The sequence below is a fragment of the Seriola lalandi genome, unplaced genomic scaffold (genome assembly GCF_002814215.2).
Source record: "Seriola lalandi dorsalis isolate HSWRI2012SDOR001 ecotype SW California unplaced genomic scaffold, Sedor1 jcf7180002054901, whole genome shotgun sequence".
NCBI classification, from domain to species: Eukaryota; Metazoa; Chordata; class Actinopteri; order Carangiformes; family Carangidae; genus Seriola; species Seriola lalandi.
Genome location: NW_019525453.1, coordinates 265674 through 282025, shown reverse-complemented (window position 1 = coordinate 282025; position 16352 = coordinate 265674). Strand labels below are relative to the sequence as shown.

Here is a 16352-nt window from a genome sequence, read left to right as displayed (position 1 = left end):
TGATGTAAAAAAAATAAATAAATAAAAAAATATCAAAAACTTGCAGAACTTCACAGAAACATGCAGATATGTGTTCATACACTGATCAGCCACAACTTTAAAACAGGTAACTGTGGAAAAATAAGTTTTAAATCACATTATTCTACACACATAACCCGATCAGCCACAATATTAAAACCAGTTACCTGTTTTAATGTTGTGGCTGATCGGTGTTGTATATAAGCCGAGATCATTTTTTTCTCTTTCTAACGCTGTGTGTGTGTTTTACCCTCAGGGTGCATCCTGTTTACACAGAAAACACAGGCTAGAACAAATCCCACGGAGAGAAACAACAACAAGAATAAAAAAAGGAAGATGTACCAAAGCAGAGCTCCGTTTAAGAATGAGTCCAAAGACAAAAAAAAGCAAAGATGAGCGAACAGGTTGAATCATCACAGGATGAAAACGAAACAAAGATTGGAAAATTGTGGTGTAAGGAGAAAGCAAGAGGTGAGTGAAAAAAATAAATAAAATAAGGAGGGGTGATGAAAAGGATTACGTAGCGGGAGGTGAAGAGAGGGAGACATAGAGGAAGAAGGATAACCTTGATGAGAAGGAAGAGCTGGCTGAGGCAGGCCAGCAGAGACAGAAGGCCCCGCAGGACACAGTCATCCATATCCCCAAGCTATGAAAGAAGCACACAGTGTGATGACGGAGGGAGGGAAAGGGGGATGGACAGAGGAAGAGGCATCACAAGAAAAAGGAATTAATGCACAAGCAGAGAAAAGAAGAACACCCAGTAAGCAGGAAGCAGAGGAAACAGAGAGGGAGGAGAGAAAGACAAGGGTTAAAAGCTTTAAAAAGCAGTTAAGAAATAAAAACAGTTGAACTGGGGGAAAAGAGAAAGAGCAATGCTGCAATTATTAGTTTCAGATTGATGACAGATTGTGAGCGGGCATGACATCATTCTTCACAGGCCAGCGAATGTGTGTATCCGAGCCTCCAGTGTGTGAGCAATAATGGTTGGGTATCAGGGTTTTCTTTGCCAGAGGGGTGAAACTCTAGAGTTACTGTGACCAGTTGAACAATATTTCGGAGCAGCACTTTAAAACTCCCTGTTTTTGTTCTACTTCAATAAAGCCTGCACTGAGGCAGAGAGAAAAAAAAAACTTGCCACAAATCAGCTTCTGAAAAATATTAATGTCAAGGCTTCACCATACCAAAGTTTACACCATCACAGTGTAACTTGTGAGGAAGTTTAAACTCTGAATACTCACCATTTGCAAGCTAGAACATTTTTAGATGCTTCTGAAATGCTTTTATTTTCTTAAAGTTCCCAGCAGCCATTTGTTTGCATCGTTTTTTTTTATATGAAAATCTCTCAAAACTTCCTTATGTTGTGTAATGTTAATGTAAACGTGACTTACTGATGGATTTATAACCAAAGCAAGTTTCAACACTCTGCTTCTTGATTTCCATACCGTATGGAAATTAATGGAAACCAAATGAATTTAAATAGGGTGTTAGGGACGGGTTTGACAGTTGTCTTTGCATATCACAATTCACTTCCACCAAGGCCCTTCATTATATTCAAACTCTAGACTCTCTACCTTCCAACAAGTGACCAAGATACTGAACCTAAACTTCTTCAAAGCTACAAAAGCGTTCCCTAAAGATTCATGGGGGACATCACAGACACTACATCCAAGTCACACTGCAATCTGTGTAGTGGCCTGACCTGGCTCGTCCTGGATGAATGTGGGTTATGTTAAATTCAAATGGTCTAAACTCCCTTGAGATTGAGGCTAAAAATGTCATCACCACCCTCCGTATCCTGAACTGTTCTGTGCTGATCACTGACCTTAAGCTCCTTGTTGTACTGCTCCATCTGTGCCAGTTTGTCTGTCGTTTCCCTCTCCAGAATGTCAAGCTGGTCCTTCAGCCTCCGGCAGTTCACGCCTTTCTCCGTCACGCTCGTGGTCAGGGAGGTCAAAGTCGCTGCTACAAGCCAAAGGTCAAAGGTCAGAGATAACTGAGAGAATTCAGTGACCGATATTGTGTCTTGTGTGCAGTGCAAGCAGGCATTTGTTACCCACATGACAGTTTGTTGAGGTTGATGTTTCGCAGTTTCTCAGTCAACCTCTGCTGTTCTGGGACCAGCTGCGAGAGTTTCCTCTGCCAGTCCTGTGGACAACACAGAGGTCCACACATACAAAATAGAAAATCAAAATACATTCATGGAAATAATTTGAGTGCAGAAAGGTTGACAGGGCAGGAGGTGAAAAAAAACCAAACATCTCCTTTAACCTCAAACTGAAGCTGCAGCGTGTTGATCTCTGTGATGCGTGCGTCCCTCTTCTGATTGATGAGGTCCACCTCTGCCTTCTGAATCCGCCTCTTGCTCTGGGCGTCACGGAGACGGTCTGAGATCTGCTTGTGCTTGTTGCCCTGGAAACCAGATGATAAGGATGTGTACCCATACCTTCGTTAACACTGTTTGTAAGTGTGCGCATGTGTGATGTGTAACGTGGTCTCACCACAGCCTCCAGCTCCAACTCTAGACTTTTCTTTTTGGCCCTGAGTCTAGAGATTTCTTCCTGCTCCCCCTCTCTCCTCCTTCCCAGCTCCTCCCTCTTCCCTCGCTCCCACTCCTCCCTCCGCTGGCGCTCCATCTCCTGCTTCGCTGCCTTTAAGTATACAGAAACATGGTCACCAGATATGACAATATAGATATTTAACATCTCACAGATGAGGCTACCTCTACCACTCACCTCCTTCCTCTCCTGCTCCCTCAGCCTCTCCTCCTCCCTCTGTCTCTCCATCTCTCTCTGCCTCTCCACGCGCCTCTCCTCCTCCAGCCTCCTCCGATTCTCCTGCTCCCTGGCCTCCCTCTCCCTTCGTTCCTGAGCGTCCCTCTCCTCCTTCTCTCTCCTCTCCCTCTCTTTCCTCTGCTCCTCCTCCAGAGCCAGTCGTCGCTTTTCCAGCTCGGCGCTGCCTCGTGCGAAATTCTCCTTCAGCTTGTCCTCAAAGGACACTAAGAAGAGGAGGGAGATAGGGGTATGACACAGGGGAAGATGAGAGACCCACAAACATAACAAAATGTACAGTGTGCAGAGTTTATCATACCACTGCTCTTGGTCTTTTGTGCAGGTTCTGTCTCTATTGTGTCTATTAAACAGGGAGTTATATAGGGCCCCGTTCCATTAACAAGCTCACTGGACTTGATTCCTCCTCTGAAACAAGAAAAAGGAATGTATGTGGTTGTATTTCATTCATGAATCCAGTAAATGTGTCAATCTGTGTGTGTGTTACCTGAGAGAGGGAGGTACCAGGTCTTGAGGCAGTGTGAGTGGCAGAGGCCGACCAGTTTTGGCCATGTCCACCAGGTGCATGGCCAGAATGAACTCATCAGCTCGTAGCTGACCGTCCTTATCCACATCTGCCAGGGTCCTACGTAGACATAACAACGTGAGTCACAGAGTAAAGCAATGAAGCTGAAATCTGTACCTCGTTTTGGTGAGAATACTATCATACTTATAGCTGTATCATTGGGTTTTTGGTCGCTTGGTAGCAGCCAAACAGGCTGTAAACATTGACAAATTATCACCCCATAACAATTGTTATGCGGAACAAGTTGGCAAACAGTTGCTTAATTACACTTCACGCAGACACAGAACAACATTAGCATTTAACTAGAGTCATGTTACTGACACCCCCCCCCCCCCAACAAATATATATACAGAATAATGTGTAATATTAATCCTCTCTTTAGCTGTTTTGGCCTTTAACAACTTCGGAGTGAAGTATCTCTCCTTAGCAGCTAAATACTTTATATATTCACTAGCTAGTTGCTAACTTTGTCTCTTGTTTGGTGCTGAGCAGGCAGTGTACTGACAGTTTATTAAAGCTGGCTGCTGTGGCTTACAAAGCTGATGTGCATGCAGAGACAGAAAGAGTATGGGCTGAGAAACCTAAACAATGAGCTGAAAGACAGGAAAACGCTTTGTAGAGAGCTCAGGGCAAACTCATAAACTGGTGATGATCATCTACGTGTTTGTCACTATAAGTGAACACTTTCACATTACACAGTCATTTGATCCATGGCTAATATAAAATATTTGATTAGTGCAGCTTAAAGTTATTTTCTTCGTCTTATGCTGTTAGATGTTACAACTGGAACATTTATAATGATAATACATCCTGTCTTTGCACCGCTACTCAGTCTAATTGCCTTGGGGTAGTAGTTTGATACCTTTCTAGCTCACAATTAAAATCTGTTTAAACTAGAGCCACTGCACAGGAAGTGTCAATAATTCTATCACAAAATCTGCTTTCCCATGTTACTCTCTGTCTTTTAGTGTGTAATTTCATCATTCAAGCAAATAACACTGTATTAAACAGGTTATCCAGGTGGAGCCATAAATCATGGCAATAATTTCCACATAAGGTGAAGACTCAAAAATATTTTTTTCATGTCCAGACACCATGCATGTACATGTGCTGCCTATCTGCTGATCAGTAGATGCTGTCATGAGCTTACAAAAGGCACTGACAGGCTGACGAGTGTTTACAAGTTGGATCTTACACACATACAGACACGCACACACACGCACACACGCATTATACTCACCAGATGGTAGCTAGCTGAGTCTGGGTGAGGTTTGATGCCAACAGCGCATTTCGAACCTGAGGTCCTAGAAGGTAAAAATTACATCAGAAACAACAGCAGAGTGATTTCTCACGCTCTCTGATGTGGATGTGTTTGTGCGTGTCTGCCTGCCAAGTTCCGTCGAGTGGAGTTGAGAGCAATCGCAAGAGTACGTGAGCACATGTGTACAAAGTGAAAGTGACCCAGTGAGTCCTCTGTCAAACTTCGACAAGACCACTCATGAGCAGCCAAGCGGCACTGTTTATTTAGGTTGGGGTGTGTGTGTGTGTGTGTGTGTGTGTGTGTGTGTGTGTGTGTGTGTGTGAGACGCACCTGACAAGTAGCCACTCATGAGCTTGTCTAGCGTGTTAAACTGCTGACGGTACTTCAGTCTGGAGGCCTGTGGAACGGCCCAGTCACTTGCACCCGTCTTCGGAGAGTTACTGGCCAACGACGTGGTGGATGAAGAATTTGAACTAGGAACAAAGAAAAGAGAGACATGTCAGGATATCACCTGAAGGGAAATTACACTATAATATTATGTGGTCAGTGTTCCCTTACTCCCTTGTATTCCAGTCTAGATGTAAAACCACTAATTGCTCAGAGACTCCCTGGTGTTTTTTCTCAGCTCTTAATTAGCTGTAGAGGAAGGTAGTGCAAGCGACCACGTAGACAATGACTCTCTGAAACAAGACAGCACTGTGCTCTCAGGCTGTGCTAATCAACCATTCTGTTTTTATTATAAACAATGCCTCTGCATGAATAGCAAAAGGACAGGGTAGGTCGATGATGTTAATTTGGGAAAAATGTACTTTTCCTTAGTCATTATAGCTGGTTGGAAACTTGCAACACCCCTCTGAAATAAGAGAAGAGGTTCCAGGGAGACAATGGGAGATGGAGCGCAGGATTCTCCCTCTGCCTAAGGGCTTTTTTTGTGTGGGGGTATATTCATACGAGTGTGTGGTTGTGCACACTGGTGCCACATAATACAAAACTCATATTAAAACTTGTTATGTGTCTGGAAACAAAGAAAGGCCAGAACAATGTGTCTAGCATGATATTAGAGGGTGATCTGGGTAGCTGCTGGATCAACCAGTATTTACTTCCTGCTACCCTTATTGAGACTTGACTCACCACCCACGCCCGAGGTCAGGACTTTTTGTATGAATCACTGGGCCATTCAAAACAATGAAATAAGATATTACTCCTATCCTTTTCCCGAACCACACAAAACACCATGAGAAGGATATGGGACATTAGATACTACTGTTGAATCTGGCTGTCAGTGCACAAAATCTCATCTTTGTTTACTCCTCATTACATCCCACCAGTGTAACTATTTCAGATCGAGATCAAGTGTTTCATCCAAAAAAAGAAATCAAAGTTTGACTGGCACAGATATAAAACTACAAACCCTTCTGGTCGCTATCTCACATTCCCACTCCCCTTTAAGATATGCATTCAATGGCTAATAACATTTGTGACATTATTAGCATTTAATGTGGTAAATCCCATTGGTATCAGGTTATTAGAGCAGTACATATCTCATTAAGTCCTCCGTCTACAACCTGTTCCTTTTTTATACAGACTCAGCAAAAACACAAACAATTTTTATCTCATTATAAAAAGATTAAGAGTATACTGTAATGCTAGCAGCTCTGTGAGGCTGTACATACAGTAGGTGCAGCATTGAGCTGCACAGCTTTAAGCTAAGCACTAACGTTAGTATGTTAATATGGCAATCCAATCTGTTGAGATAAAATAGTCTGCACCGAAGTGGTAGACCACATAGATGGAAACCTCAAAATTATAGTGACCTCTTCCCATAGGAATGCCATTTGATTCCTGTTCCCGTCTAATGTTTGTGACTCTAAACAAGCCAACTTCCTACTGTTGCCAACTAGAACATCAGATTTCAAAATGCCCTTCCTGTTCTCCCCGCTATCTAAGTGTTTCATCTGTCGCATTCTCATCCTGAACCCTTCCCTGCAAAAACTCTCGAAAAAAAAAAAGAAGCTTTTTTGGGAGCACTGAACTAATGGGCTGGTTCGACTGTGTGTGACTTGTGTTTTAAACAAGCGTAAAAATCACACACAAAGTACTAAAACTTACTTGGAAATGACATACTTGATTTTAAACTTATTTTTCAAGCATAACTCTGATGTGTGGAGGATAAGTGGACTTGCAAATGGCTGCTGATTAATCCTGAAATGTGAACCCTAATTTAGGCATAAAATTAGCATCATTATCTTTGCAGGCTATCGAAAGGAGCTTTTGCAGTTAATTTGTGCAGTATGCATATTTCTACAATCTGGATCTCATCTCACCTGCTGGATCCAAGGTCCAGGAGAGAGTTGGCTTTTGACATGCCAGTGGTTGGAGAGAACGCCATAGGCGAAGAGAAGCCAGAGAGAGGGAGCCCTAAAAAACAGTTAGAGGCAGTTATTTAATAGTAAAATTTCATTCTGACAAATTCAAGGCAATATAAGAAAATTGGTGAATGCTTTTGTGCAAATATATACCGAGTGTGCATATGTTTTCTAATGCAATCAAACTCTGACATACTGTGGACATGCAGAGTGCAGTTGCCCTTGAGTGTGTGCATATCTAATCTTATCTCCTCATACTTTACAGTCACAGCACACAGAGCTCCAGCAGCAAGGTTATTGACATCTGGCTAAAAACAAAGCGATCGCAGTTATCTGCAACCTTGCGCCAAAGAGGATTAGTCTCGAGAGCTGTAGCACTGATATATTTTCATAAGCAGATAGCCGTAGATAACAATAGAGAGTAGCAAACAATAGAAACAAAAATTACACTCACTCTCATTAGATTATGCTCATTTCACAGCCAAAAATTGTACTTGAACAGAGAGAGATTAATAAGAGAGCAGCCAAGGAAGAGATGGAGGAGGTGAGAGATGAAGAGAACAGAGGGAGATAAAAGAGAAATCCAAAAGAAAAAATTAAAACGAGTATGTATATATTACATATGCGCACCCGCACCTGGCTTCACCGAATCTTTTTATGTAACAGGTACAGGAACCGCAGTAAAAACTGTGGTAACTCATCTCCTTGGTGATGAAAAGCAGCTCTTTACTGCACACAGCAACATACACACATATACAGATACGTCCTCAGTGCAATGATTAAGACCTCAGGGAGCAGATAGATAAGGTGCAGCCCTTTGATTTTGGGTACGTAATCCATACCACATTACTGCACCACTCGAGCTCAGGACCTGAATCACTGACCCTGATACACTAAATATTACACTAGGTTGCACTAGCTACATGTAAATCCATTCCTAAGATTGTTTGTTAAGTTCTTAAGACATTATCTATTCGGTAGTTTCAAATTAGTGATTTGCTAAGTCGGGTTGCTCCATTAAAACTTTAGAAATGTCTTAGCTAGCAAAGAGTTTAGTAATGTCATATGATGTCATTGCTAGGAAACATCTGTCGAAAAAAAGCTGTCAAACTGCCAAAAATAACAATTTTAACTGCCAATACTTTCCAAATTTAGGTATTACTTGTGTTTATTTATACATGTATACATGGAGAAATGTTTGTGTTTAAAGTTGATTTAGAATTAGAGAGAAATATCCAGCTATGCCAAACTAATAGGCACTGTTTAATCATTTACCTTCTAGTTTAATGCTTTGTAATTTAAGGTACATTGTGTTATTTTTGTGAAATGTAATTTAAAATCTCTCCAGATAACATCCTTATTTAAAACCATTTTGATCAAGTGTCAGGTCAAATATATTGCCATATTTCACATTTCTCTCTTTCCTCTAAAGTTAGCTGACGTAGCTAAAGTTAGCTTTGTCAGTCAGTTCAGTTAGCTATGTAGCAGTTACACCTGGCAGTTACTGGGTGTAAACAAACTCATTTCTACAAAATAATTAGTTTGTGTGTTGCCCTTCTTTTCAATTTTTCATTTAAATTCAAAGTGTGAACCTACGAATTTGAGCTAGTGCAACTGGTCCCAGGGGCCAAGTCAAATTTTAAGTAGATTTACACCCAAAAGTTAAAGTGCACTAAAACGCGTTTATTCTTCTCATTTTACAGACGACCTGAATCTGTGTTCCAAAGTCATGATAGTGGCTTTCTTTGCATGTGCAGCAATTAATATTATTCCCATTCAGCACAAGGCTATCCATGCAATTCAGTGCTTTTTCCACACTCTCACATTTAATCTCACAGTGACATGTGTCCATGAAACACCCATGTAACGTGAAATGACAATTCATTTAATTGAATGGCTCTGGAAAACGACCCAACATCCTCAGTGTATGTTCAGCTTCTTGACCAGGTTCAAGTTTGAATGAACTGGTGTTAATCCACTAGTCAATATCTATCTTTACTTGTCTAGCGAGCAAATTAGAATGGTTCTACTGCAGAACCAACCTGCATTGTTGGGAACAAGCGGTGGGGTGAGGAGGTTGACATTGCCGTTGGGGAGTCCAGAGTTTCCCAGGGAGGTGATGAGGGGCAGAGTCATTGGCGTTGGCACCAGGGTTTGCACAGAGGGCATGGGGGGGTTAGCTGGCATGGGTGTTAGGATGGACATGGCTGACATAGCTGACATGGATGACAGACCAACTGACAGGTTTGGCATAGAACCCATTCCTATAAGGAGGAAACACACAGGTGAACATGAGGAATTAAAGAGACAGACTGATGTGAGAGTTCAATTTAAAAATGGGTTACTTTCTTTTCTTTTTTTTTTATGAAAATCCTGCTGAAATTACGGTGTATCAACTGAGTTAAAAGGTGTAATTTGGGTCAATAAAGGACTTCTTCTATTTCTTTTACAGATACATAACTATCCCATTTTGAAATCAAAAGCTTGAAATGTATTTCTGCTTTTTCCTTTGCCTCTGATAAAATACTATTAGAGAAAGGTTATGTTCTAAGGGACAGAGTGAAAAGGTATTTTTGAAGCTGTAATGTGGTTACAGTCTTTTAAAAAAAAAAAAGAAATTTTACCAAAACGTGCTGATGAAGGGATGGTTGGAGCCAAATTGGAGACAGGAGGCTGCTTCATGACGACTGGCAGGGCAGAGGGCAAATTCCGCCCCTGTAGCTTGAGTTTAATGAGCTTCATAGCTATGGAGAACTCCAGTCTGTCCATCTTCCCATCGCTGTCTATGTCAGCTAGGTTCCTACAGGGGAGGCAGAGAGAGTCGTAAAACATTATATCCTAGTTTTTTTTTTCTTTGAGACAATAGAAACACAGAGTTACACAGGGGACAAAATTCTGGTGGGACTGAATTCCAGTGGCGTTGTTCACACAAACACCACAACATACACAATGTCTGTTCTAATAACAGTACACACACACACCCCCCCCCTTACACACACACACACACACACACACACACACACACACACACACACACACACACACACACACACACACACACACTTTACTGGGTGGGACAGATTGTGAAGGAAGTAGACACTCAAGAGGAAGTTCAAACAAACTAAGACCGAAAACAAAGATCGGACTCACTGACCCACATGCTTTGGATTAATGATTAATTTTGCATTAGTTAGGATGAAGTTTCACTAAGTTGTTTAATTGGTACTTACCAGATCTCAGCCAGGACAGAGGCGGGTAGGCCAGACTGGAGGAAGAATTTCCTCGCTTGTTCTCCTGCAGATGGACAAAGTTCACGGGGGTTCAGAGAGACAGGCATTTCATACAGATGGCACCCTGGTGACACTACAAGATGTTATTCATAAACAAGCATTTAGTCTGTTTGTTATGACAACAGCCTACCTGAGACATAGCCGAGGATGGGGGTGAGGGTGTCAAACTGCTTGTCGTGTTTCCCCCTCTCCTCTGGAGTGATGGCCCACACACTGGCTCCACCTGGAAAAAAAACCAAGAGAAAAAAATGTTTATGAATATCACACTCCCATTTCCCTCCCTGTGTTTCCTGTCTCTGTCGGTACTTTCAACTATTAAAAGCAAGAAAATGCCAAAAAAATAATCTTAAAAAAAGGGAGGGAGCAAAAGGTTACATGAGCATGAGGCCCTGAACTATACCAGGTTTTATTCATGCCTGCTGGTGCAACATTAAGTACTAAATAACAGAGCAGTTAACTGAGATTTTTACAGAAAATATTCTCTTCTATTCTATTATCATCTCTGATGTCAAGAGAGATCGTGAATGTCTTTACAAAATTCATGGCATACACCAAGCTGGTGGACTGAGCGACCGACAGATGACAAAGCAGCACTGCTACCGTGACTAAAAAGCAATCAGAACCACTACAAAAGCTCCAACAAAGATGCAAATTCGCAAATACACACAAACCACACACATATTACAAGTACTGTAATAATACACAATGTCAACAGATGTTGCTGGTGCAACTAGAAAGGAACATGATTACACAAAAATCTAACTTCATAACTTTAATAAATGTAACAACATCATTTGTAAGGAAGAAAAAATATTCTACATAAAAAGAGGAAAGCTGAACAATTTTAAACCATAATGTGTTGGCTGTGCTTCACCCGTAAACACATACAAATGCAGCGACACATTTAAAGTCCCCAGAGCAGAATAGCAAATACAGAGTCTTTTTTTACCTCACCATCCAAAAAGTCTGCATAATTTCCATCCCAAATGAGATCTCCCTCAGATGAAACCACTCTTAACCAACTCCCGACAATGATTAATATATAAAAATGCCCTGTCAGCTTTTTTGCACTCTGCTCTAGTCTTGCATATCTCAAGGTAAGTTCAGGGTTGGCCATGAATTAAATATAAAGTCAAATGTGCTGCATGAGGGGTATGAAACTCAATTCTTACTCGGTTTCATAAGATGTCTTTAATAGCGGGGGATGAAAGATTATCATCAGAGCTGATAATCAATTAATCATGAGGGAATCCATGAAATTAATCAAATCATAACACGATCAGGACATACTCAAAAGCTATTCCTTCACTGCTTTCCCATAACTTCAAAGCTGTGAAGTAATTTTGAAGAAAAGAATCGACTGTGTGGACATTGTGCACTGACGCATCCGTCCATATGGCAGTAACTGAATGACAGAGATGTAGATAAGGAGACAAAGACACATAATGAGTCCAGACAGCGGCGCTAGAGAAGGAGAGTGATTCAGTGAGTGGAGACACGAGGTTTGATGTAAGAAGCCAGGTTTACAGCTGTAAAGTGAACAGTTGCAATGTCTATCGGCCTTTTATATAGTTCACTTCCTAATCACCTCGTCTTTCTCTGCTCGACAGTGACAGACTGGCCTCCCTGATGCCGATGGTTGTTACCATAGGAACCACAATGGTACACCCCCAAACAAAATGTTTACGCAGACCTTTCAAAGCAGTGAGTGTTGAGTTTTTTGAGAATTTGTCCTGCAAAGTACTCAGTTTCTATCAGCATAAGCCCATCTTTGGTTTAAAACACCCTTAAACATCTTGGTATTAAAAAATTTACGAAAAGATACTCAAAAATTCTAATAAATAGCTTAAAGAAACTAAATTAAACCCCAAACTGTAACCTCAGTGAAAGATTTTGACAGAAAAACATTTAAGATATTTAAGAGAGTTGGAGAGTTGTCTTAAAAATTAATGGCAAGGCAACATAAAAATAAATATGTTTGTACAGTGCACACAACGATGAAATCAACAGAGGTGCATGTACTTCAATCTACAAGCGTCTTTCTATCTGTGTATAATAAACTTAAAGGAAAGGAATTGAAGGAAAGAACAGATGAAAATTACACTGGAGCAGGAAAGAAACACAATCCTCACTGTGGAAAATCACAAGAACTGGGTCAAAATTAACATTACAGCTCGTTAAATGGACTGACTTTACAGATGTTTTTTGGCCTTGGTACTTTGTTTTTTAATAGAATGGCACTCAGTAGATCATACGTCCACCAAAGCCAAACAATCCGACATGTCTTTTGTTCTAGCTTTATTTATTGATTGATTTAATCCTTATGCAACACAGCTGTATGGTTTTATTACCTGTTGTGTGAAATGCTGACATCAGCATTATTCAATTCATACAGCTCTACAGCTGTATGAATTGTCTCAGTGCTATGTCGCAACCGCTATTGTTGTTGTGTAATTGTATTAGTTGCATATTGAATGAAATACTGATGTAAGCATTCCTAAATGCAGCTGGTGCCGTATGTTCTGTTACTATTAATAATAAGCACAAGTCTGTGTGTAATGCAGATTCAGCATTTTCTTCCACCAGATCCGGAGGAATATTAGCAGTTAAACCTCATAGATGTCAACACCGTAAAGATGTCTGGTCCATACATCCTGAGAAACTAAAGAAAATGTAGAAAAATTCTAAAATAAAAGTGTTTTATAAAAAAAGCACCAAAATTGAATGGGCTCCATATAATTACCTCCGTGGCGGAGGTAATTATATGGTCTACACATATAACAAAGACAAACATACGATAATACTAATTTAATTATGACATCATATTCACTGTTAGTACCAACAGCAGTGTGCTTGCACCATTATGACTCTGATTCTTATCCCAAAATGTTTGTAACAGAAGATATCTTACAGAGGAAATGATTATCTCTCAACTTTTCATCTCAACATGAGCAACCATTCAATCATCAGGGGAGAGCAAGATTCCTCTTCTTTCTTATCTCTGGTAGATGTAAAATATTCAGAAAGGATGAAAACTCTATTTGTAGTATGGTAGTTTTGTTTAATATTACTGGGAAAAATAAAATTCTTTGGGATGTTATGGATGTATGTCTTTATAGACCTGGTATCCATGCTGTAATTTTTTCACCAGCTTCAGGAAATACCATCCTGCCCATGGTGGAAATTCCTCCCCAACACTAACCCAAACAACCCACTGGCTTTTGTTGACCATATACAGACACGTTACACATACATCTCTGAGGAATGACACAGGGGACGGCTGACCTTCAGTAACAGCACAGTATGTAGCCAAAAGATGAAACTGGAGCAACTGTAGAGTTTAAGAGAGGAAGATTCAATTTTTCAAAAGATGTATGAACAGATACAATCAGAAAACTGCCAGCTGTTCACTTCACTGAGAAAAGTCAGTCTGTTGGCAAACACTGTGGCTGATTGGCTTCAGACAAACTCTCTCTACCCCACACCACCACAGCAGCACCTGTTCAGGTATATGCTTTTTCCCTGACAAAGCCAATGTTAGCAGCCCGACCTACTTCTGGCACTGTCAGCAAAATGCAGCCGTTAAGAAGGAGAAAGTAATTAATCTCACACAGAGATGTGAGTATTCTTCACATTGTCTCGTTGGCTTCGACAGACCTCATTTAGAAGCTATTGTAAGTGAGAAAGGGAGGCGATATTTAGCACAGTGCCACTGGGACATGTAGCTAGCATGGCCACATCCACGGGCCTGTCAGTTGAATCAGCAAGAGCTGAATGCTCTGTGAATAAGTGGGACACTGCAAAGCTTCTTACAACGCAACAGCAGAATCCGTAGGGGTCTTCTGTGGCTTGATACTTGTGTTGGACACATATGGCCACTCAAAGTGAGGCCAGATAAAAAGCAAAGCAAAATTTATGAATTTCTATTGAATAAAAACTATGATGTGTATATGAGGAGTATATGTTTAAAATCTGGTTAATTAACTCCTTTTTATTTACATGATTTGAACACAGGATCACAAAATGGCCTAAGAATTTGAGGCTTCAAGTTTTCAGGGTTCAGGAGTCCGTCTGGTTGTTTGATATTCATTCTCTGAATATTCTCATATTTTTGAGCGGTAACCAATTTCTGGCGGAGAGTTACATGAGAAGGTCGATAACACTGTGATGTTTGTACGGTAAATACCAAGCTGAAGCCAGGAGACAGTGAACTGGGGAAACAGCTAGCCTAGTTCATTATATCTGGTTTGTTTAATCCATACAAAAATCCAGTGTTAAAATGATAAGTTGTTTAATAATAAGTGATATGTGCTGAATTTCTTCTTAGCCAAATGCAGTGACTTCCTGTGGTCATGCTGTCACCGCACAGGGACGACTTGGTGTTTCCCTGCAGTCAGTCTTTATGCTAAGCTAACTCCTCTTCTAATTGCCAATCTATTTCTTTAATGCAGCTTCTTGCTTCATACTTATTTCTTCCATAGTTTTCAATTACAATTTTCACTTCTTGCAGGCCTCCACTGCAAATTAGAATTTGTTTGTATAGTTAAATAAAAATATTAAAGTCAAAAGATAACGCTGTATCTACATGTATCCATCTGGATGCACACTGTCATGGCCGCCTCCTGGACTTCAATACAAAGAGGAACATATAAAACAGCTTTCTGCACAGCAACCTAGAAGCCAGACCCTCAGCAAATACACAAGAGCCCTTCAGCCAATATTGAGACAGTATAACCACATCCATCCACAGACGTCGCCTGTGTAGAATTTAAACCAACTGTACCACACTTCACCTCCTCTGCAGCTGCAACACAGAGAGCCTCTGCCTTGTGTGGCTTTCGTTTCCTTTGTCAGTCTGTGTGCTGTTGTCTAGGTGCTACACACTCCTCAGAGGAGATGCCTGAGTCAAACCTCCAGACACCCAGCGCAGGTCCTCTGGGGGGAAACCATATCACTGCTTTCATGGCTATTTACATATCAAACACTTCACCTGGGAGGACAACTTGATGTTTCAGATAGCTACAGTGGATCAACAGCCTCTGCACGCTGCAGCATTTCAGTCTACACAAACACACACACCTTTACTTGTCTAGGAGTGTTACATACAGTCCACCTGTTTTGGAAATTCAATGACTAATGACTTTACAATTGCCTCATTGCAGATTCACTATTAATGAGAGTGCAATAGCACAAAGAGCTCATTCTCCCACACTGTTCTTTTCCATGGAGAAACTCATCACATACTGATGTTGTGTTTCTGAATTGCTTTCTCCAGTGTCTATCTGAATAGGATTAGAGCAGAGAGTGTACTCGTGGGGTTTGGCAGTTTGTTAAAGAGCAGAATTAGTCATGTGGACAAGATGCATCTGACAAACACACAAACACACACACTTTCTCCGAGGCATTTCTCATAGAGGCCCTTATGGAGCTGCAACTGCGGTTGCATGATCAAAGGCTGGAGACCAGAGGATTAACACACATATACACACACTATTGACCGATTCTGTCCATACCAAGGACAAAACAGATGTATCAACTTCAAGACTGAGAAACAGAGGCAGTCTCCAAAGACATACACCAAAATAGCTCCTGATTTGTAGAAAATTAATTGAAAGTAATTATTCTTTCATGACCTCTTTGCTAAGGAGGTTTATACAACATGCAGCAACAATGTCATGAGATCAGAGATGGGTTCAGTTAAAGTCTGATCTTTCACTTCAGCGCCAGATCAATATCCTATTAACAAGATCTGAGGGTTCTCAGATCTCGTCTTCACAACGAAGCACTCTGTACAGTTGGGACAAACAATCCCACAGCACGCAAAAGGAGTTCAGAAATCACAACATCAGACTGAAACAATTGCACTCACTTATTCTCGCTTATTGGTCAGCTCTGTCTCTACAGTTTCTACATTTTGTTTTTGTCCATTCAAGTTCATTTTCAGCCTGACCCCCCTTCCCGAAGTGCATGTTTCCCTCCTACAGACAAAGACATCACACAAACACACACACACACACACACACACACACACACACACACACACACACACACACACAAACACACACA

The 16352-nt window shown here is 40.9% G+C and overlaps 1 protein-coding gene across 6 annotated transcripts in view; it reads right to left on the bottom strand.

Moving 5' to 3' along the window:
• itsn2a (intersectin 2a) overlaps positions 1-16352 on the bottom strand; it is a 38897-nt gene that overhangs the window by 14120 nt on the left and 8425 nt on the right. For 5 of the 6 annotated variants that reach the window (XM_023430310.2, XM_087180371.1, XM_087180370.1 and 2 more), the window contains exons 3-16: positions 10417-10509; positions 10227-10290; positions 9621-9796; positions 9039-9260; positions 6955-7048; positions 4961-5103; positions 4610-4673; positions 3292-3429; positions 3106-3212; positions 2751-3013; positions 2517-2666; positions 2287-2427; positions 2076-2163; positions 1841-1980 (exon numbers count right to left, since the gene is read on the bottom strand). In XM_023430310.2, coding sequence (XP_023286078.1) covers positions 1841-1980; positions 2076-2163; positions 2287-2427; positions 2517-2666; positions 2751-3013; positions 3106-3212; positions 3292-3429; positions 4610-4673; positions 4961-5103; positions 6955-7048; positions 9039-9260; positions 9621-9796; positions 10227-10290; positions 10417-10509 — 1883 coding nt within the window. Of the gene's footprint in view, positions 1-583; positions 665-1840; positions 1981-2075; positions 2164-2286; positions 2428-2516; positions 2667-2750; positions 3014-3105; positions 3213-3291; positions 3430-4609; positions 4674-4960; positions 5104-6954; positions 7049-9038; positions 9261-9620; positions 9797-10226; positions 10291-10416; positions 10510-16352 lie in introns of all 6 variants that reach the window. The other variant, XM_023430308.2, reaches the window with a different exon arrangement.